The sequence below is a fragment of the Symphalangus syndactylus genome, chromosome 1, assembly GCF_028878055.3.
Source record: "Symphalangus syndactylus isolate Jambi chromosome 1, NHGRI_mSymSyn1-v2.1_pri, whole genome shotgun sequence".
Taxonomy (NCBI): Eukaryota; Metazoa; Chordata; class Mammalia; order Primates; family Hylobatidae; genus Symphalangus; species Symphalangus syndactylus.
In genome coordinates, this window is record NC_072423.2 from 96872893 (window position 1) to 96895545 (window position 22653).

Sequence of the window (22653 nt, forward strand, 5' to 3'; positions counted from 1 at the left end):
AGGCCGCCCAGGCAACTTCCTGACAGCACCTTGCGGATGGGAGGAAGGAACTGGAGGTCTTGGGCATGGGCGGGGCAGTGCCAGGAGTGCTCTGGGCATAGTGCTGCATCCCAGGGCTGTGGCCTGCTGGCTTAGCCAGTGGCCCTCATGGTTTGCTTCTGCCCCACAGCCTCACCGCTCCTGCTGTTTGCCAACCGCCGGGACGTACGGCTGGTGGACGCTGGCGGAGTCAAGCTGGAGTCCACCGTCGTGGTCAGCGGCCTGGAGGATGCGGCCGCAGTGGACTTCCAGTTCTCCAAGGGAGCTGTGTACTGGACAGATGTGAGCGAGGAGGCCATCAAGCAGACCTACCTGAACCAGACGGGGGTCGCCGTGCAGAACGTGGTCATCTCCGGCCTGGTCTCTCCCGACGGCCTCGCCTGCGACTGGGTGGGCAAGAAGCTGTACTGGACCGACTCAGAGACCAACCGCATTGAGGTGGCCAACCTCAATGGCACATCCCGAAAGGTGCTCTTCTGGCAGGACCTTGACCAGCCGAGGGCCATCGCCTTGGATCCCGCTCATGGGTAAACCCTGCTGCAACTCCACCTGGGTCCCGGGGGGCAGGGAGTGTCACCATTTCTCTCTCGAATTTATGTGAGCCCAAGTTATTTTTCACAAAAAAGATGTGACTCTTAAAATGAGTTGGTGGGGGATGTGTTGGCTCATGCCTGTAATCCCAGCACTCTGGGAGGCCAAGGCGGGCAGATCACTTGAGTCCAGCAATTCAAGACCAGACTGGGCAACATGGTGAGACCCCATTTCTACAAAAAAATACAAAAATTAATCGGGCGTGGTGGTGTGCACCTGTAATCCCAACTCCTTGGGAGACTGAGGTAGGAGGATCATTTGAGCCCGGGAGATTGAGGCTACAGTGAACTGTGATCCCACCACTGCACTCCAGCCTGGGTGACAAAGTGAGGAGACCCTGTCTCAAAAAAAAAGAGCTCAGCTTTCAGGATTTGTTGTAGTTGAGAGAATTACTTCCCCTTGAGATTCCATAGTTACGTTTCTTTTTTCTTTTTTTTTTTTTTAATTGAGATGGAGTCTCCCTCTTATTGCCCAGGCTGGAGTGCAGTAGCACGATCTTGGCTCACTGCAACCTCTGCCTCCTGGGTTCAAGTGATTCTCCTGCCTCAGCCTCCCAAGTAGCTGGGATTACAGGCACCCACCACCACGCCCAGCTAATTTTTGTATTTTTGGTACGGATGAGGTTTCACCATGGTGGCTAGGCTGGTCTCGAACTCCTGACCTCAGGTGATCTATCCACCTTGGCCTCCCAAAGTGCTGGGATTACAGGCATGAGCCACCGCGCCTGGCCCATAGTTACGTTCCTTTTTAAAACTTGCATGTCCGGCCGGGCGCGGTGGCTCAAGCTTGTAATCCCAGCACTTTGGGAGGCCGAGGGGGGCGAATCACGAGGTCAGGAGATCGAGACCACGGTGAAACCCCGTCTCTACTAAAAATACAAAAAATTAGCCGGGCGTCGTGGTGGGCGCCTGTAGTCCCAGCTACTCGGAGAGGCTGAGGCAGGAGAATGGCGTGAACCCGGGAGGCGGAGCTTGCAGTGAGCCGAGATTGAGCCACTGCACTCCAGCCTGGGCGACAGAGCGAGACTCCGTCTCAAAAAAAAAAAAAAAAAAAAAAAAAAAAAAAACTTGCATGTCCGAGGCAACCGATGTGGTTGGCCGTGGGTTTGAATGGTTAAACACATCTTTGCTGTGTGTGTGGTGGGCAGCCTGGGAAGTGCAGACTCTCAGGCAGGTGGAATTTGCACCTTCTCCTGGCTTTCTAACTGCATTGGCTGAAAAAGTGCAGCTCCTTGTCTGGAAGCAGAATCTGCTGGGAGTGGTTCTCGGGTCCGTTCTGGAAGTTGCCCTGTGTCCTCCTCTGCTCCTAGTCTGGCTGAGTTCACCTGGGCCCTTGAAGGCTCAGGGCCTGGCCGTGATCCCAGGTGGGGAAAGGGTGGGTGGCAGGGAAGCTAAGAACCTCCTTGGAGTCGAAGTCTAGGGTGGACAGTTTAAGGGGAGGCAGCCCAGCTCCATTGGCCAGCTAGGCCAGGTCACCCCAGACTCCTGAGCAGAGGGAACAGTTTGCTTGGATACCCCTTGTCCCTCCTTTGTCCCTCCTCTTGCAGCCTGGGAGTGACTCTGGGGGCCATACACACACCCTTACCTGGGCTGTGCTGAGCCCTGGCCCTTGCTGACCTGTCAGGTTCTGTGCTGGGTCAGTGTCAGAAATGGTTGGCAGAGGTCTTGACTAGAACACAAGAGCCATTTCCCACCACCCCCAGGCTCAGTTGGAAGCCCTTTGCCTGTTAGTTCATTCAGTGTCACCACAGTCTCTCAGCACTCCCAGCCTGGACCTCACCGGATGAGGGGCTGGCCTAGATCTTCTTTGCGCAATGGCGTGATCTTGGCTTACTGTAACCGCCACCTCTTGGGTTCAAGTGATTCTTTTGCCTCAGCCTCCTGAGTAGCTGTGATTACAGGCGTGCACTAGCACACCTGGCTAGTTTTTGTATTTTTAGTAGACACAGGGTTTTGCTATGTTGGCCAGGCTGGTCTCAAACTCCTAACCTCAAGTGATTCACCTGCCTCGGCCTCCCAAAGTGCTGGGATTGCAGGTGTGAGCCACTGCACCCAGCCTGACCTAGATCTTCTAGGTTAGAGAGTCCCAGGAGTGGGCGGCGGTGCATCCAGGCCTGCCACAGGAGCCCACCCGCCCTCCTCCCTGAAGTCAGGGCCCTGGAAGCCCTTCTCTTGGCCGTGCCCTGTGGAACAGTGTCCAAGCTCTGGAGTAGGACCTAAGACCCCTGGGCTCTAGTCCTGGGGCCACCAACTTGCTGTTGCCCTTTGCAGTGACCTCCCCCTGACTCCCACGGTGCTGGCTGCAGGAGCCGGGCGGGAGGGGCTGGTTGCCAGATCCTGCAGATGCACCTCCTCTGGGCCTTCCCCGGGGTAGTGGGAATGAGGGTGCAGGGTGAGGGTCTGTCCTCACCAAGGCTGGTGTTTGGGAGCTCGGGAAGCAGAGTGCTGTGGTGGCCAAGTTCACCACTTTGCTCTGTGCGGTGACTTAGGAAGCCATTGACTGGCTTCTGACGAGCACGGGAAGAGCTAGAGCCTTTCAGAGCCCAACAGGTTTGTGTGAGAGCCAGGCATGTGTGTGTCTGAGCAACTGAGTGTGGGAATGGGAGGATGTGAGCCTGTGTGTGTGTGTGTGTTTGTGTGCACACATGCGCGTGCGTTCACATGCGTGCATACGTGTGAGCCTGTGTGTGTCCATGAGTGTGCATGCACGCGTGTGAGTGGGTATTTGTGTGCGTGTGAGTGTGCGCATGTGACTATGTGTGCGCGTGTATGTGCCCGTGTGAGCGAGGATGTGCACGAGAGTGTCTGCATCTGAACCAGTCTGTGTAAGTACAGGGTACCAGCAGGGGTGGGACACGGTGGAATTTATGGCCCAAGTATTTTGAGTCCCTGAGGTCAGGCCAGAGCAGCCTCGTGCCCCCACCACCTAAGAAGTGCCCCCGGCCTCCCAGGGGTGCTGTACTGGGCAAACACTCATCCCTGGAGACCCTCGTATGCCCTCGCTGCCCTCCGAGTGGGCTGGCCGCCCGCAGCTGCCAGGGAGCCAGCTGACCTCTGGGGTGGCCTCTGTTCCACCTGGTGAACTGTCGCCCTCTCAGCCCTCTCCCCCTGCACTGTGGCTCCAGGAGCCATGGGGTTACTGACCTTCTTTTTGGAAGGGTGGGCTGGTGTAGCAGTCTCTCTGGCTAGGAAGGGGCATCTGCAGCAGTCGGAGAGGCCGAAGATAGCAGCCTGCTGGAAGCCCTCTCCTGGGGCCGGCCTGCGGTTGCTTACCAGCGGCTGCTGCGGCCATCGTGTCACCAGGACCTGCGCTCCTCCTGTCCTTGCGTTCCCTCCTAGCGTGGGTCGCTGCAGCTCCCTTACCTCCCAACCAGGCATCCACCCGCATTTGTGAGCCCTTGCGCACTGGTCCTGCTCCCCACGCAGCGAGTGTAGCCCAGTCTCTGGCCCTTTCAGTGGGTGGGAGGAGACGGTAAATGAATAGTATTTGAAAGGGACGTGTGCGTGGGGGGATAAAGCAGTGCTTGGGTGCTGTGGCGAGGGGCTTCCGTCGGAGCTCAGGTGCTGGGAAGGCCTCTTGGTGACTTTTGAGCCGAGACTGGAAACAGGTGAGGCTGAGAACCCTGTGGCTGTCTGGGGGCAGTGCAGTCCAGGCAGAGGGATCAGCCAGTGCAAAGGCCCTGGGCTGGTTTGGGGCGGGGCCTGTTTGAGGGGCTGTAGCAGAATGCAGGGCCCAAGGTGTGAGGAGAGGACACATCAGGTCTCCAGCAGAGGAGGTGCCAGGTCTGACTCATGCTGGAAGGCATCCCATGGTGGCTGGAGCAAGAGTGAGCTGTGGGGTGAGTGGCGTGGGGGACAGGAGCCCTGTCGACAGTTATTACCGGGATCCTGGCGACAGAAAGCAGCAGCGGGGACACCTCACTTCTGGGGGTAAGGAGTGGCAAGATTCGGGATCTGTTCTGAAGAGAAAGACAGCTGGATTTGCTGGCACTCTGCATGTAGGTTCGATAGAAAGATGAGACAAGGTTGGCACGGTGCCACTCTGTGCCTCAGTATCCCTGTCTGTACAGAGGCATGACTATGCTGCATGTCATGAGGAAAACACCAAGAACAGTTTGTGAGTTCACCAAATGTTAGCTGTTGTTATAATAAAAATGCCCTTTCCTTGCCACCAGAAGTCCAGTCTCCATGCCTGCGTGGTTTTGTCTTTTTACTTCCTTATGGCTTTTGCTATGTTGGTTGGGAAGTGCTCGGTGCTAGGTTGGGAGGTGATCAGTCGGGAGGGGCTAGGTGCTTTGTTGGGAGGTGCATGATGCTCAGTTGGGAGGTGCTACATGCTCGGTCAGAAGGTGATTGGTACTTCGTTAGGAGGTGCTTGGCACTTGATTGGGAGTTGTTTGTGTCCAGTTGAGAGGTGCTAGGTGCTTCGTTGGGAGGTATTTGATTGGGAGGTGCTTGGCACTTGGTTAGGAGGTGCTCAGCACTTGGTTGGGAGGTGCTCGGTGCTAGGTTGGGAGGTGATCAGTTGGGAGGTGCTAGATGCTCTGTTGTGAGGTGCATGGTGCTCAGTTGGGAGGTGCTAGGTGCTTGGTTGGGAGGTAATTGGTACTTGGTTGGGAGGTGCTTGGCACTTGGTTGGGAGGTGCTTGGTGCTTGGTTGGGAGGTGCTTGGCACTTGGTTGGGAGGTGCTTGGTGCTTGACTGGGAGTAGTTGGTGTCCAGTTGAGAGGTGCTAGGTACTTGGTTGGGAGGTATTTGATTGGGAAGTGCTTGGCATTTGGTTGGGAGGTACTTGGTGCTTGGTTGGGAGATGCTAGGCCCTTGGTTGGGAGCAGTCTTTCCCATGCTCAGATCTGAGCTGGCTTTGCCTGCATCATCTTTGGGAGCCAACCGTCCCTGTTTGGCTCTGGCTTTTCTTAACTATTTGAAATGGTTCCTTCACGTGCTTGCCTCTGAATTCTCTCCCAGAAGCCCTCCCCAGGATCACACCTGTGGCTGTTCACTCCCACTCCTGCCCCTGGGGCAAAGTTGACCTTAGTGTTGATTCCTGGGCCTCTCCCCACACCTTCCCTTTGCTCCAGTCATTTGAATGAGAGAGTGAAAACAGTGAGATGCTGGCTCCCACTCATCAGATCCAGTGATGCTGATGACGCCAGCCCTGGTCCTACCCTGAGATGCTGACTCTGTCCCTGTAGGCTCCATGTTCTCTGGAGAGGGAGAGGGAGAGGATTCCAGCCTGTCACAGCGCCCGCGGGCAGCAACCCCTGCTCGCCAGATACTGACTTGAGTAGTGGTCCTCAGGCATAAGTGTGGGCGCTGAGTCCTGGGGCAGGACTGCCATCCTGAGAGTGGGGACAGTGGAGGGGCAGGTTTTGTCTTCTGTCCTGGCCACAGGCACACAGTTGCGAGGAGCATCTTGGCCTTCCTCCTGGCCCTGCTAGAGCCCCCGTCATCTCCTGTGCCCTCCTGCAGTGCTGTCCCCCACCAGGGTCCTTCCTTAGAGGAGGGGGTTCCTGCCCCAACCATCATCAGGAAGGGGGTCCCTGGGTCTGAGCATCCACCTCAGTGTGCACATGGCCAAAAGGATCAAGAGCCCTGCAGCCAGGGGGGCCCCTCCTGAGACTGGACTTGGTTGCAGTTTCAGCAATGCAGGTGGCCCTGTGCAGACGTCCAGGCAGGGTTGAGGGAAGGCACGTCCCTCCCAGGCCAGGGTACCCACGTGGGTGGCAGAGCGGGCTTTGGGGATGACCCTCTGGCCCCTGAGGATCTGGGGCCAGAAAGACACTGGCTTAGCATGGGAGGAGGCCCCGGCCTGTACCAGCCTGACAAGGGGCTGCAGTGGCCCCCGGGTCTCAAATTAAAGCCAGGGTGAAACCCAACCCCCTCTTTAAAATGCAAAATGGCTCTTCCCTAAAATAACACACAACCACAACCACAGCTGGCTCTGCACGATGGCCATGCTGCAGCTCTTTTCTTCGGAAGTCGATTTTCCTCCGTGGAATTTGGCTGGGCTTGTGGTAGCGTTTGAGACTCTGCAAGAGCACGTCCACGCCAACCAGTCTCTGGTCACCGACTGGCTTGCAAATTCCCCATTTAAGGAAACCAGCAGGCCTCTGTTATGAAACTCGGGGAAGGAATGTGAATTATGCTCCATGCGGAGGCTCCTGCTCCTGCACGTTTTCCAGCCTTTTCCACGGGCCACAGTGGAGCATTTGGGGAAGGCCTGTGTGGATCCCCCCCAACTCCAGACTGATGCCCCTGATACCTTCTCAGGAGGTGGTGGGGGGTCTGGGCTCTGTCCAAGCTCCTAGGGGTGGGGACATGCAGGTAAAGCAAGGCGTCTGCCCCAGGCATGCAGGAGCCTTCACTGGGCTGGCTGCCAGCACCTTGGAGTCCCAGGCTGCCAGGAAAAGTTCACCCACACCCGGCCTTTGCTGGCGAAGGGTGAGTCATATGATGGCCGGGCTTGGGCCCTCAGCAGACACCAAGTGTGTTCCCAGAGCTGCCGCTCAGCGCCTGTAACCTGGGACAGGCCAGCCTTTCGGGGCCTCAGTTTTCTCATCTGTCTAATGGGAATAGAAATTCCCACCTTCCCTGTGTTGGTTGGGTTCTCACTAGATGCACAGGAGACAGCAGCTTGAGAGGGACTGTTTGGAGAGCTGTTCCATGTGACACCCCTCTTATCCTGTCCCCATGGGGCCGGAGGAGCAGGGGCTTGGTGATAGCAGCTGGGTGCGGTCAGCCTTTGCGGGGAAGAGGGCATGTTTGGTTCAAGGCTCGTATGCCCTCATTCTTGTTGATCTTGTCACAGCCCCTCTGGAAGGTGGAGATGGTACTTGCTTGGGAATGACACTGGTCAGGGAAGCATGGCCCCCTGGATGGGGTGGCCCTTGGTGCACCTGAGGCTCCTAAGGCTGCAGAGCACCATGGTGGGGGAGGAGGCGGCTGTGCGTCTATCATTTGCCTCTTCTGCTGAATGGAGACCCCCAGAGGGCAAAGCGGGGCTTGTTCTCCCTGTGTCCCGGGATCACTCTCATGCCCGGCTTGGGCAAGCTGCCTGTTTCTAAATCACTTGCTAAGGCTGAGGGGAATGGGATTTGCCGCCCACCCCAGGAAGAAGGGAGCGAGGGAGTTAGCACCATTTTACATGGACCAAGAGTGGGAGGAGGCTCCTCAGAGGACATTCTGGGCACCGTCCCCTTTCTCTGCTGTGAAGGGTGGACAAAACACAATAGGTCTGCCAGCCCTTGTGTCCTGTGGCTCATCCCAGCTGGCTGGGATGGGAACTGAGTCCTCCAAGCTGGTGTGGTTCCCCTCTGGTCTCTACTGAGAGCCACGCCCAGCCTCTGGGCACACACCCTGTGGTCACCTCCAAACAGGGCACACTGGGCACTGGCGGGAGTGGGACCTGCCATCCCAGACCTGGTGTCTGCTCACTTTGTCTTGGTTCATTGGCCAGAGATCAAGTAAGGGCGCCCTGAGGATGTGCTTGTTTCTCATGGATGGGTGATGCTTGTCTCTTGGGAACATGGAGAAGCAAAGCCACGTCACCCACAGACCTACCCAGGAACAGCTGCAGCTGCAGGTTCAGGGTCCATCCCAGGCATGGGTTTTTTTTTTTTTTTTTTTTTTTTTCGAGACGGAGTCTCGCTCTGTCACCCAGGCTGGAGTGCAGTGGCGCGATCTCGGCTCACTGCAAGCTCCGCCTCCCGGGTTCACGCCATTCTCCTGCCTCAGCTTCCCGAGTAGCTGGGACTACAGGCGCCTGCCACCATGCCCGGCTAATTTTTTAATTTTTAGTAGAGATGGGGTTTCACCGTGGTCTCGATTTCCTGACCTCGTGATGCGCCCGCCTCGGCCTCCCAAAGTGCTGGAATTACAAGCGTGAGCCACTGCGCCCGGCCCCAGCCATGGGTTTTATTCTTTTTTTTTTTTTTTTTTTTTTTGAGATGGAGTCTCGCTGTCTCCCAGGCTGAGAGTGTAGTGGCGCGATCTCGGCTCACTGCAAGCTCCGCCTCCCGGGTTCACGCCATTCTCCTGCCTCAGCCTCCCTAGTAGCTGTGACTACAGGTGCACGCCACCATGCCCGGCTAATTTTTTTTTTGTATTTTTAGTAGGGACGGGGTTTCACCGTGTTAGCCAGGATGGTCTCGATCTCCTGACCTCATGATCCGCCCGTCTCGGCCTCCCAAAGTGCTGGGATTACAGGCATGAGCCACTGCGCCCAGCCTTTTTTTTTTTTAGGCAGGGTCTCACTCTGTTATCCAGGCTGGAGTGCAGTGGTACAGTCACAGCTCACTGCAGCCTTGACCTCCCAGGGCTGAAGGGATCCTCCCACGTCAGCCTCCCGAGTAGCTGGGACTACAGGAGTGTGCCACCATGCCCAGCTAACTATTTTTTAATTTTTATTTTTTGTAGAGATGGGATTTTGCCATGTTGCCTGGGTGGCTCAAGTGACCCACCCACCTCAGCCTTCCACAGTACTGGAATTACAGGTGCGAGCCACCATGCCTGGCCATGTTTTGTTGTTTTTAAATAGACTTAATTTTTTCAAACAGTTGGAGGTTCACAGCAAAATTGATGAGCAGCAGGTACTGAGTTCCTTCCTGTACATCCCTGTCCTCACACCCACACAGCCTCCTCTACTGTCAGCATCCTATGCAGGGTGGTACATTTGTTTCAACTGATGAAAGCCGGCTGATGCACCATCACCCAAAATCCACATTTACACGAGGGTTTGCCCTTGATTTGTACATTCTTGGTTTAGACAGATAAATAAGGACATGCACCCACCATTCCATGGCATACAGGATAGTTCCACTGCCCTGATTTTCTGTGCTCCACTGATTCATCCTTCTCCTCTCCAACTCCTGGCAACCACTGATGCTTTACTGTCTCTGTGTATTTGCTTCTTCCAGAGTGTCATAGAGTTAGACTCATACAGATTGGCTCTTTCACCTACTAATATGCATTTAAGTTTCCTCCATGTCTTTTCATGGCTTGATAGATCATTTCTTTTCTTTCTTTCTTTTTTTTGAGATGGAGTCTCGCTCTGTCGCCCAGGATGGAGTGCAATGGTGCGATTTCTACTCACTGCAACCTCCCACTCCTGGGTTCAAATGATTCTCCTGCCTCAGCCTCCTAAGTAGCTAGAACTACACTACCACGCCTGGCTAATGTTTTGTATTTTTAGTAGAGACGGGGTTTCACTGTATTAGCCAGGATGGTCTTGATCTCCCAACCTCGTGATCCACCCGCCTTGGCCTCCCAAAGTGCTGGCATTACAGGCGTGAGCCACTGGGCCCAGCCGATAGCTGATTTTTTTTTAGCACTAAATAATATTCCATCCTGCGTGTTTTGAATTGCCTTTTAGAGGTTCACTTACAGCATTTTCATGGTAGCAAAAAAATCAGATAAATAACCCGAAGTTCTTTAAAAAACTTACAGCACAGTACACTAGGCAATCATCAAAAGAACAAGGAATCTTTCTATTCACAAGAAGGGAAGGTGCCCAGAATTTACTGTTAACTGAGAACAAGTTAGAAATAGTATATTTTGATTGCTCAGCTTAAGGCAGGAATACCTGAAACCCTACCTGTTGGTTATTTCTGATAGGTGAGATTTTAGGGCAAGTTCACTGTCTATTGTTTTATGTCTGCACCTGTGTAGACAAAACCAAAAAACAGATCTGTTAGCTGCTTCTCCTCTTGGCCTGCCCCCGTCACAGGTACATGTACTGGACAGACTGGGGTGAGACGCCCCGGATTGAGCGGGCAGGGATGGACGGCAGCACCCGGAAGATCATTGTGGACTCGGACATTTACTGGCCCAATGGACTGACCATCGACCTGGAGGAGCAGAAGCTCTACTGGGCTGACGCCAAGCTCAGCTTCATCCACCGTGCCAACCTGGACGGCTCGTTCCGGTAGGTACCCACGCAGTCCTGGAGCGCCCCCTTCCGCTTTGTCCCCAGGTGTCCCCAGGGCTTTTGAAGGCGTTCCTTCTTAACTCAGGCCTACAGACTCTTCTCTGAAACTCTGGGGACCTGAGGAATGCAGGACTTCTCAGAACTTGGAACAGCGTCAGGGTCTGGGTGACACTTGCCACCAGCTCTTGAATATTTCTATAGCAAGTGTGGCATGTTCATTCTAAGTAGGGCAGAAAAGACTATCTGTAGCCCACACCCATGCACAGTTTTTTGTTTTTTAACTTTGTTTTTTTGAGACAGAGTCTCACTCTTTCACCCAGGCTGGAGTGCAATGGCATAGTCTCAGCTCACTGCAGCCTCCACCTCCCAGGCTCAAGCGATCCTCCCGCCTCGGCCTCCCGAGTAGCTGGGACTACGGGAGTGCGCCACCACACCTGGCTAATTTTTGTATTTTTGGTAGAGATGGGGGTCTCACATGTTGCTCAGGCTGGTCTCGAACTCCTACGTTCAAAGGATCCTCCTCCTCGGCTCCCAGAGTGCTGAGATTACAGGAGTGAGCCACTGCACCTGGCCCATGCACCAAATGAGGTTTTATCACCAAATGAGCAACAAAAGCTTTCCATCTTCAGAGCATCTTGGATTTTGGAATTGTTGGGGAGGGCTTGTGGCCCGGCAGGGTTGTGAACAGTAACCCTGTCACACGCACCACCCCCACCCTGGCCCTACCCCAGCTCAGGCATCCTGAGGGCAGCAGCTGGAAGCTGTCTCAGTTATTACCGCATTACCCAGTCTCACCAGGGGGCCTTCCACATAGTCAGTGCTCAATAAAATGGGCCGAGAATGAGTAGGAAGGGTTTTCCTCTTGTTGGGTAATTGCTTTTAGAGCCTTCTGGTCAGCATAGCTTCACAGCTCCATACTTAATTACCCTTAGAGAAACATCCCCTCTGTGTACAGGTGAAGGGCAGTTTATTCACTAACCAAGTACTGCCTGCTGCTAGCCCTGTGCCAGGTGTCAGGGATCCTCCTGGGATGGCAGACCCCATTGCTGTAGTAGTGGAGCTCCTGGCCCAGGCAGGGATGTGGCAGGTGTCTGTGCAGAGGGCAGTAGTGACTGCATGGGAGGACTCAGTGGCTGGATTTCTGCAAACACAGGCCGACACCCACATGAACAGACTTGAGGGCATGGGCAGCTTTGCTCCATGCTTGCCAGGCCTCGTGTGTTAGTTATCCATTGCTGTGTAACAAAACAGCCCACAACTTAACAGCCTGAAACAGCAAAGAGGTTTTTTACGGGGAGGGGATCAGCGATGAGGAGTGGATTAGCTGGGTGGTTCTGGCTCAGGGTGTGACCTGAGGGTACACTCAAGCTCCTGGCTGGGGCCTCAGTCATCTGAAGGTGTGAGTGAGGCCGGGACATCCACTTCCAAGCTCATTCTCAGGGCAAGAGGCCTCGGTTTCTCCTGTTCCTCTTATGCTGAGCCACACATCTCTTTTGGGCTGGTTTGAAAATATCCTGTTGTCCCTGGAAGTGCAGACCAGCGGGTCTGGTTTGAGATTTGGAAATGTGGTTACCCTATAGACTGTGGTTCTTGGGAGCTGAGTGATCTTACAGTTATGAAGGGTGGATAAGAGGATAGAAAGGCTGCAGCTGGGAGTGCCCTGGTCAAAGGATGGTGACAGGGGACAGTGAGGGTGATGGCAGTTGAAACATGCTAATGGTGGTGGCGGTGGTGGCAGCAACCCTTCCATAGCACTTACTGTTTTCCAGGGACATTTATCAGTTCATTTAATGCTCACACCAACTCTATGAAATGTTTGCTATTATGTTTTATTTTTATTTATATTTTTATTGTTTTGAGGAAGGGTCTCACTTTGTCACCCAGGCTGGAGTGCATTGGCACAATCATGGTTCACTGCAGCCTTAACCTCTTTTTTTGTTTTTTTTTTTGTTTTTTTTTTTGAGATGGAGTCTTGCTCTGTCCCCCAGGCTGGAGTACAGTGGCACCATCTTGGCTCACTACAACCTCCACCTCCCAGGTTCCAGCGATTCTCCTGCCTCAGCCTCCCAAGTAGCTGGGATTACAGGTGCCTGCCACCACGCCTGGCAAATTGTTGTATTTTTTTTAGTAGGGATGGGGTTTCACCATGTTGGCCAGGCAGGTCTCGAACTCCTGATCACAAGTGATCCACCAACCTCAGCCTCTCAAAGTGCTGGGATTACAGGCATGGGCCACCACACCTGGCCACAGCCTTGACTTCTTGGGCTCAAGTGTTCCTCCCACCTCAGCCTCAAAGTAGCTGAGACCACAGGCATGTACCACCATGCCTGGCTAATTTTTTTGGTATATTTTTGTAGAGACGGGGTTTCACCATGTTGCCCAGGCTGGTCTCAAACTCCTGAGCTCAAGCCATGTGTCCACCTCAGCCTCTCAAAGCACTGGGATTACAGGTGTGAGCCAGTGTGCGCAGCCTATGTTTGCTATTATGATCCCCTGTGCACAGAGAGGCATGTGAATTTGCCCAAAGCCACACAGCTAGTCCCAGCCAGGGTTGGAACGTAGGGTCTGTAGCCCCAGGGTCTGGTCTGTTCTCAGCCTCTCTCCCACCTGCCTCCCTGTGGGATTCTTCTGCCTCTGCAGTGGCCATCGCTCTTCATGAGGCACCTGGGGCTATTCACATGGAAGCATCGTGTGCGGAGGGGACGAGCTCTAGAGCCACACAGACCTGTGAAGGCACCTTTATCTGTGACTGTGGCTGGGGCAAGGGCCGAGGCTGACCTTCCCTCCGTGCTTCTGGCTGAGGCAGAGCATGGCCCAGGGAGCAACCAGGAGTGATGTGCCTCTGGCTTCTCTCACTGAAAAATGGCCACATAGGCTGGGCGCGGTGGCTCACGCCTGTAATCCCAGCACTTTGAGAGGCCGAGGCGGGCAGATCACGAGGTCAGGAGATCGAGACCATCCGGGCCAACATGGTGAAACCTTATCTCTACTAAAAATACAAAAAATTAGCCGGGCGTAGTTGCGGGTGCCTGTAGTCCCAGCTACTCAGGAGGCTGAGGCAGGAGAATGGCGTGAACCCAGGAGGCGGAGCTTGCAGTGAGTTGAGATCGCGCCACTGCAGTCCAGCCTGGGTGACAGAGCAAAACTCCGTCTCAAAAAAAAAAAAAAAAAAAAAAAAATGGCAACATGGCTGAGCACAGTGGCTCACACCTATAATCCCAGTGCTTTGGAAGGCTGAGGTAAGAGGATCATTTGAGCCCAGGAGTTCGAGACCAACCTGGCAAAAAAGCAAGACCCCATCTACTAAAAATAAAAATTGGGCCGGGTGCGGTGGCTCACGCCTGTAATCCCAACACTGTGAGAGGCTGAGGCAGGTGGATCACCTGAGGTCAGGAGTTTGAGACAAGCCTGGCCAACATGGTGAAACCCCATCTGTACCAAAAATACAAAAATTAGCCGGGCATGGTGGCGGGCACCTGTAATCCCAGCTACTTGGGAGGCCGAGGCAGGAGAACTGCTAGAACCCAGGAGACAAAGGTTGCAGTGAGCTGAGGTCTTGCTATTGCACTCTATAGCCTGGGTGACAAGAGCAAAACTCTGTCTGAAAAAAAAAAATTAAAATTAAATAATTAAAATTAAGGCTGGGCTCAGTGGCTCACGCCTGTAATCCCAGCACTTTGGGAGGCCAAGGCAGGTGGATCAGGAAGTTAGGAGATCGAGACCATCCGGGGTAACATGGTGAAACCCTGTCTCTTTTAAAAATACAAAAACATTAGCCGGACATGGTGACCGGCGCCTATAGTCCCAGCCACTCGGGAGGCTGAGGCAGGAGAATGGCGTGAACCCGGGAGGCAGAGCTTGCAGTGAGCCAAGATGGTGCCACTGCACTCCAGACTGGGTGACAGAGTGAGACTCTGTCTCAAAAAAACAAAAACAAATTAAAATTAAAAAATTAGCTGGCTGTAGTGGTACATACCTGTGTTCCCAGCTACTCAGGAGGCTGAGGCAGGAGGATCGATTGAGCTTAGGAGATCGAGGCTGCAGTGAGCCATGATCACGACCCTGCACTCCAGCCTGGGTGACAGAGCAAGACCCTGTCTCAGAAAACAAACAAACAAAAAAGGCAACATTGTGGAAAACAGTTTGGTGATTCCTTAGGATGTAAACACTGATTTACGTATGACCCAGCAATTCCACTCCTAGCTGTATACTCTAAGAATCAAAAACAGGTCTTCACACAAAATGCGAATGGACAGGAATGTCCCTAGCAGCACTGTGCACAACAGCCGAAGGTGGAAATGACACAAAGGTCCCCCAGCACAGATTGGGTTCTGTCTCTACACTGGAATACGGTTCACCCCTAAAATGGGATGAAGCACTGACATGCTACAGCCTGGATGAACCTCGAAAACATAGTGCTGAGTCAAAGAAGCCAGACATCAGAGGCTGCATATTGTGGTTCCGTTTATATGAGATGTTCAGAACGTGTGTAGTTAAATCCATCAAAAGTGTTTGCTGGGGCTGGGGGCGGAGACTGGGGAGTGACTGCTGACGGGTGTGGGGTTTGCCTATGGGGCAATGGAAGTGCTTTGGAACTAGACAGAAGTGGAGGCTGCACCGCCTTGCGAATGCACTAGGTAACACTAATTATTCACTTTAAAGTGATAAATTTAGGCTGGGTGTGGTGGCTTACGCCTGTAATGCCAGCACTTTGAGAGGCCAAGGTGGGTGGATTGCCTGAGCTCAGGAGTTCAAGACCAGCCTTGGGCAACATGGTGAAACCCTGTCTCTACCAAAAAAAAAAATACCCCCAAAAAATTAGCTGGGCGTGGTGGTGCATGCCTGTGGTCCCAGCTACTCTGGAGGCTGAGGTGGGAGAATCTCTTGAACCTGGGAGGCAGAGGTTGCAGTGAGCTCAGATCACACCACTGCACTCCAACCTGGATGACAGAGTGAGACTCCATCTAAAAAAAAAAAAAAAAGAAAAAGTAAATGTATGTCCTGTGAATTTTACTTCAATAATTTTCTTAAAAAACAGCATCAACAAAAATGAACAAAAGAGGCGGTGGATCTGCAGAGCCCACAGCTCCCATCTTCCCTGTGCCATTTCATGAGTGTCACCCTCCCCTGGCAGCTGTGCTGAGGGCTGAGGACATGGTGGGGACCCTCTGCCCCCAGGCCCACCTGTCACGGGGCGAAGGTCATTAAGCAAATAAAACTGCACATTACCAACCGCATCACATTACGATCCTGTTCCCAGTGTCCATAATCTCATTACACCCGAGTCCTCATTTGCTGGGCACTGTAAGCACCTAGAAAAGAATAGCTGTTTCTCGGGTTGATGCCAAGTTTCATTTACTCTGAAAGTATCAATTATGAGCATTGTAAGAAGGAGCGAGTGCACGTGGCCTGATTTGTATTCAGAGGTTAAAGCCTTGGGCAGGAGAGGTGTCCTTTTTGCCAGGCGTGGCTTCCTCCTTTCTTCCCTGGGGGAGACTTTGCCACTTGCCCTGGGGGAGCCCCTGTGTCACCATCACAGGCTGCGTTTGGGAGGTGCCCTGTGCACGCCGGGAGAAATGTACGAGGGTGCCAGCTCCTGGGGCTCTTGACCTGGCCTCACTTCTCTGGTTGAAAGTAAATGGGAGGCCTGGCATGGTGGCTCATGCTTGTAATCCCAGCGCTTTGGGAGGCTGAGGCGGGTGGATCACCTGAGGTCAGGAGTTCGAGACCAGCCTTGCCAACATGATGAAACCCTGCCTCTACTAAAAATACAAAAATCAGCTGGGTGTGGTGGTGGGCATCTTGTAATCCCAGCTACTTGGGAGGCTGAGGCAGGATAATTGCTTGAACCCGGGAGGCAGAGGTTGCAGTGAGCTGAGGTTACATCACTGCACTCCAGCCTGGGTGACAGACCAAGACACCATCTCAAAAAAAAAAAAAAAAGAAAGTAATTGGGTCAGCAGCAATGACTGTCAGGGGACCCTCCTGATGGCTCCTCCACCCTGCTTCCCTGACTGCAGGCAGAAGGTGGTGGAGGGCAGCCTGACACACCCCTTCGCCCTGACGCTTTCCGGGGACACTCTGTACTGGACAGACTGGCAGACCCGCTCCATCCATGCCTGCAACAAGCGCACTGGGGGGAAGAGGAAGGAGATCCTGAGCGCCCTCTACTCACCCATGGACATCCAGGTGCTGAGCCAGGAGCGGCAGCCTTTCTGTGAGTGCTGGCTGGGGCACGGGGGCGGGGGAGAGCGGGGCGCGGGGCAGGGGAGAGCGGGGGGTGTGGGGGCGGGGGAGAGCGGGGCGCGGGGCAGGGGAGTGGGGGCGCGGGGGCATGGGGGTGCGTGGGAGTGGGTGGGGTGGGGGGCAGGTGACTCCTCCCTGCAGAAGCCCATGCTCTGGGGGGCCCCCTCTCTAAAGGGGTGCCTGCTGCAATGGAGGGAGGTGTGTGCAGAGTGTGTGGCTGGCTGGGGGGCACCAGCCTGCAGAGGGCCCCTCTGCAGAGCTCGTGGGGGCTGTTTCAGGCTCAGCAGTGGCAAGGGGATTCCCAAGGAAGGTTGCCTCGTTTTCAAGGCCCAGAAGAAGTTGTTCATGTGTGTGTGTGTGTATATATATATATGGTTATTTATATATACATATATATGTGTGTGTGTGTGTATGTATTTTTAATAGAGACGAGAGATTTTGCCACGTTGCCCAGGCTTGTCTTAAACTCCTGGGCTCCAGTGATGCTCACACCAGTGATCCTCACACTTTGACCTGCCAAAATGCTGGGGTCACAGGTATGAGCCACTATGCTTGGCCCTGCAAGTTGCGTATTTGTCAATGAATAACCTGCTCAGAATCAGCAATTCTCAGCCTGGGGGCCACGCAGGGTTGTGACAGAGGTCCCTGATGGGGAAATGCACCAGCTTCTGTGACAGTGGGGCTGCGGCTCTGGGGACAGTGGCCTACCCCCACAGGGACCAGGGATGGAGATTTCTGGCCAGGCCATTATGGAAGGTTTGGACTTTGAATTGAAAGGTGGGGCCTAGGGGTGTCAGCTGTTCCCAGAGCAGGACACAGGAGGGTGGTGCTCTCTGGAGCTGTTTCCTGGTGAGAAAGTCGTGGGCACAAAACCCATCTACACTTGGGGCAGCATGAGGGAGAGAGAGGTTCATTTTGGTAAGGTTGTTGTTCCAGTTATATCCGTATTTTGGGGCTGCTACACCCCAGCTTTCCCCTGGTTCGAATGAGGTGCTGGAAGCATTTATCGAGTTCCGTTCAATTGCTGTTGGTCATAGAAGGCCTGAGAGAGTGACAAGCTTGGCCATCCCAGCAAGAGGGACAGTGTTCCTGTGGAAGCTGCTGGGTCCACACATAGCACAAAGACACGACAAGCCTTTTGCCCAGGAGCCCATTGTCTCTGGGGTTCCCGTCACTACCACGCAGGCAGGTCCTGACCCTGGCCATTGGAGCGTGGGGGGCAGTCTTTGCAGAGGGGTGTCCTTTGGGGGCCTCGAGGAGCTGGGGAGGGTTTTCTGGTCATAGGAGCTTGGTGGGAGGGAGCAAGTGGGGAGGATGCCGCTCCAAGGCAGATCACGTCTGGGTGTGAGGGTGGCCAGGAAGGTCACACTGGTTTTGGGGAAATTGCAGGCCATCTGGCCAGGCTGAGGGCCCGATGTGGACGGGGCCAGCGATGAGGCAGGTGGAATGGTGCCCATGGGGAGGTCCTTGATGCCACTTGAGGCTGAGGTTTGGGCAGAGGACACACTGGGGGCTGTCACGGGGGATGAGGAGGCAGGATGCGACTCATTCAGAAACAAGTGACGGTCCTCTTGTGGAACCTTCTCTCACTCTGTCCTGGTTTTCCCAGTCCACACTCGCTGTGAGGAGGACAATGGCGGCTGCTCCCACCTGTGCCTGCTGTCCCCAAGGGAGCCTTTCTACACGTGCGCCTGCCCCACGGGTGTGCAGCTGCAGGACAACGGCAGGACGTGTAAGGCAGGTGAGGCAGTGGGACCGGACGGGGCGGGCTGGGCGGGGCCTGGCGGGAATGGGCTGGGGCTGGCAGGGGTGCCCCAGAAGGAACCTCGGCAAACCCATTCAAAATGATCCACTTGGCGAGTGTGGTGATTCAAGTCTGTGGTCCCAGCTACTCGGGAAGCTGAGTTGGGAGGATTGCTTGAGCCCAGGAGGTCAATCCTGTTTTGTTTTGTTTTTTTGCCCCAGATATTTTCCCACTTTTTTACTCTCCGCCTTGGTCCTCAGGCACTTGGTGCTTCCTGGGACTGTGTTGCAGTGAGGCATGGCTCTTCTCCTCTGGGGCACCGGCTGAGGATCTTTCTTTCCAGGTGTTGGTTTGGGGCCGGCCCTTCAGGAAATCACACACATTCAGGATGCAGCTCACCTTTGGGGATGCTCCCGGGCCTGGGGTAGCCGGTCTGCCCTCTGGGGCTGACCCTGGGGCCTGGCAAGCGAGGGGGTAATGAGATGTGTCAGGAAAGCGCCATCCCTGGGACCAGTCCTCCCCATTTCTGTAGTGTGATGGGGCCCAGCTTGCAGAAGGTGGTGGGGGACAGGGCCTGCTTCCTGTGCCAGTGTCCCACTCGGGAGGGCAGAGGGCTTCCAAGTGGGCTGGCTTCCACACTCAGGAACAGTCCTAAGGGGCAGAGTCTCAGTGTGGGGCCCCCTAGAAGGACTCTCCTGGCATCCAGTGGGTGGAGAAATCTCCTTGCTCCCACTGCTGTCTGAGCACATGGGGGTCCTGACTCTAGGAAGTTTCCTGGTCCCCCTGCTCTCGCCGGCTAGGGTCTGTATTTGTGTGCAGTGGCCGGGGTGTGTGTGTGGTCGCAGTGCCTGTGGCGCGTGGGCCTTTTCTCTGCTCCCTGGCAGGGGTCCTGTGTTTGGTGAGGACTTCCCAGGTTCGTATTTGTCTTTCTCTTTCTGAGAGCAGAGCATCTTTAGTGAAGACATGGCTGTTTCATCAAAGGGTCTATCCACTGTGCCGGCTACTGCAGGGGATGGTTGGAGAGTCTCCCCCACCAAGCATCTTGTTTCCCAAGTGGGGAGAAGGAGAATTTGAGAAATGGGGACTTGGGCGGCCTAGTCCTCACGGCTCTGGACAGCACCCCATTCATTCATCTGCTTGCTCATTCATTCGTTCATCCATCCATTTGCTCGTTCAGCAGGCATTTGTCGAGCACTTGCCGCGTGCCGGCATTGCTCCGAGGCACTGGGGACCCCGTGGTGCAAACAGAATCCCGGGCCTCTGGCGCTCGCACTCTGGGCTCTGGGGCTGGGTGGGTGGGGGAGACGGCACAAGTGAGTCCACGAGGGAGTCAGTGCATTAGAAAGGGTGAGTGTCTTGGACACTCGCTCCTCCATCACCTCTGGGGCCCTTCGCTGTTGACCGTTCACCTTGGCCTCAAAGGCAATGCTGAGAGAGAAACTGGACCCAGGGAAGGAGTCCAGATGAGCTGCCTCGTGAGTGACCTGGCGACACCAGGGGTTTGGACCAAGCAGGTTAAGGGAGGATTATAGACCCTTGATGGGGAGGAGTGGTTTGACCAGGTTGGATGAGCCCTTTGTTTACAGAGGAGGCTAGGGCAAGTCACCGCCTGGGGTTGCCCAGGTGGCATAGTAGGTTCTAGCAGGTGGGGTCTGGCTCCCCTGCCATGAGTTTGCTGCTGCCCCATACCTGGGCCCTGGTGGAGCAAGGCCCTGGTCTCCCTCGCAGACTGCCCCAGGACCCTGCCCATTCCCTGGAGGAGGGGGTGCCTCGGCTGCACAAGCCTCAGTGGAGAAGGATGCTTGGCCTGCTGGCTGCCCGGGAACCTTGGCCTTCTCAGAGTTTGTTTTCTCTCCTTCCTGTCTGTTGGTGAGAAGAGGCTGAACTCAGTGCTGGAGCTGGACCCTGCGTTCTGCAGTGTTGGTTGAAGTCCTGGCAGAAAGGGAAAGAGTGAGGACATAAAGGGCTCATGACGGCAGGGAGCGGCTACCACAGTCAGGGCCAGGGATGGAGGGGAGAGAGAATCACCGGAACATGGCACAGGTGTAAAACAGGCAGCTTGGGCTGGGCGCAGTGGTTCATGCCTGTAATCCCAACAATTTGGGAGTCTGAGGCAGGTGGATCATTTGAGGTCAGGAGTTCAAGACCAGCCTGGCCAACATGGTGAAACCCCATCTCTACTAAAAATACAAAAATTAGCTGGGCGGTATGGCACGGGCCTGTAATCCCAGCTACTTGGGAGACTGTGGCTGGAGAATTGCTTGAGCCTAGGAGGCAGAGGTTGCTGTGAGCCGAGATCATGCCACTGTACTCCAGCCTGGGTGACAGAGTGAGACCCTGTCTCAAAAAAAAAAAAAAAAAAAAGGAAAAGGACAGCTCATCCTGGCCAATCTGAAAAAGGTGGAGCATATACATTCCCCAATATCCACAAATATTCCAGAATATATCTGAGAAGAAAGCAGTTAATGAGTCGGACCTGTTCCCCTGCCCCGAGGCACACGTGTGGTGGGGGCCATGTCAGGAAGCAAGCCGGCACACAGATGGACATAGTCAGGACAGACCTGGATCGGGTACGGGACACAGCAGGGACTGAGCCGGAGACTCCTGTACTGGGGGCATGGCCGCCTGAGCCGGCAGATCAGAGGTCCCTCTCAGGAGGCCTGAGATCTGAAGGACTAAAAGAGGGAAAGGCGAGAAGGAACAGCACGTGCGGCGGCTCTGAGGCAGGAGCATGTTGGTGTTGGGACCGACTTCATGGGCTGTGTGACCTGTGTAGTCACATGAGGTGAGCTCTGTTGTTGCCCTGAAATTCCTACCTTTTGCATAAGAGGCTGTCTGCACCTCCATTTTGCAGCAGTCCCCACAAATTCTGTAACGGGCCCTGCGGTGTGTGTTTGAGAAGCTGAAGGGAGGTCTGGAGGTGGTCTCTTACTCGCTTGGTGTGTCTGTCTCCACATTTTATCTTCTGTTTTTTTTGTTCCCCAGCCCTCCCTGCATTTTTTCTGTATGACTGTGTGTCTGTGTGGGAGATCGAACCATAAGGCTTCCTGCTATTTATTTCACTTTATGCATTGCAGAAGCGTTTGCAATTGCAGGAGGTAAATATGTATCAAAGACACGAGTTTTAGTGAAAGAGATCTTTTTTTTTTTTTTTTTTTGAGACAATCTTGCCCTGTTGCCCAGGTTGGAGTGCAGTGGCTCACAGCAGCTTCCACCTCCCAGGTTCAAGCGATTCTCCTGCCTCAGCCTCCCAAGCAGCTGGGATTACAGGCGCCCGCCACTACGCCTGGCTAATTTTTGTATGTTTAGTAGAGATGGGGTTTCACCATGTTGGCTGGCTGGTCTTGAACTCCTAACCTCAGGTGATCCGCCTACCTCAGCCTCCCAAAGTTCTAGGATCACAGGCATGAGCCGCAGTGCCTGGCCTATGCCTGAATGATATCTTATCAAGACATGTCTTTTAGCCATCCTCCTGCTATGGGGCGTTTCTGTTTTCTTTGCGTTTTTTTCATTTCTGAGTCTTGCTGCTGTGGGTTGGGGGTGGGCAGGTGAGAGCTGGCTTGGGGCCTGCCCACTGGAGTGAGAGGGAGCAGGGCCTGGTGTCTGTTGCCACCATCAATTGGTGATGTCTGCCTAAATGCTGTGTTGCATCTGCTGGGGATGTCTGCCCTGGGAGAGCAATGGCCATGTAGGAAGCAGGTGTCACCATCTCTGCTCTTGGGGTGTCAGAGCAAGGTTGGGTGTGGACATTTGTCAAAGGAGTGGGGAATGGACACAGCCCCCAACAAGCAGATCGTGCAGTTGTGCCTGTCAGGTGCCTTGCCCCAACAGTGGAAGGATCATTTGAGGTCAGGGGTTTAAGACCAGCCTGGCCAACATGGTAGCCAACATGGTGAAACCCTGTCTCTACTAAAAATACAAAAATTAGCCGGACGGTAGTGGTGCGCCTGTAATCTCAGCTATTTGGGAGACTGAGGCAAGAGAACATATTGCCCAGGGAGCTTTTGTTAAGGGTCCCTGTGTGGCTCCCTCATGCATCAGAGTTCCAGGAACGGGCGTGGGCCCTGATAAAACCCCAGACTCATGGCTCAGTGAAGTTGCACCGT

General features: G+C 54.5%; 1 protein-coding gene across 4 annotated transcripts in view; it reads left to right on the forward strand.

The window, feature by feature from the left end:
* LRP5 (LDL receptor related protein 5) overlaps positions 1-22653 on the forward strand; it is a 141058-nt gene that overhangs the window by 35605 nt on the left and 82800 nt on the right. For 3 of the 4 annotated variants that reach the window (XM_063644144.1, XM_055270611.2, XM_063644154.1), the window contains exons 2-5: positions 170-566; positions 10357-10554; positions 16578-16774; positions 18413-18544. In XM_063644144.1, coding sequence (XP_063500214.1) covers positions 170-566; positions 10357-10554; positions 16578-16774; positions 18413-18544 — 924 coding nt within the window. The remainder of the gene's footprint in view (positions 1-169; positions 567-10356; positions 10555-16577; positions 16775-18412; positions 18545-22653) is intronic. The other variant, XM_063644165.1, reaches the window with a different exon arrangement.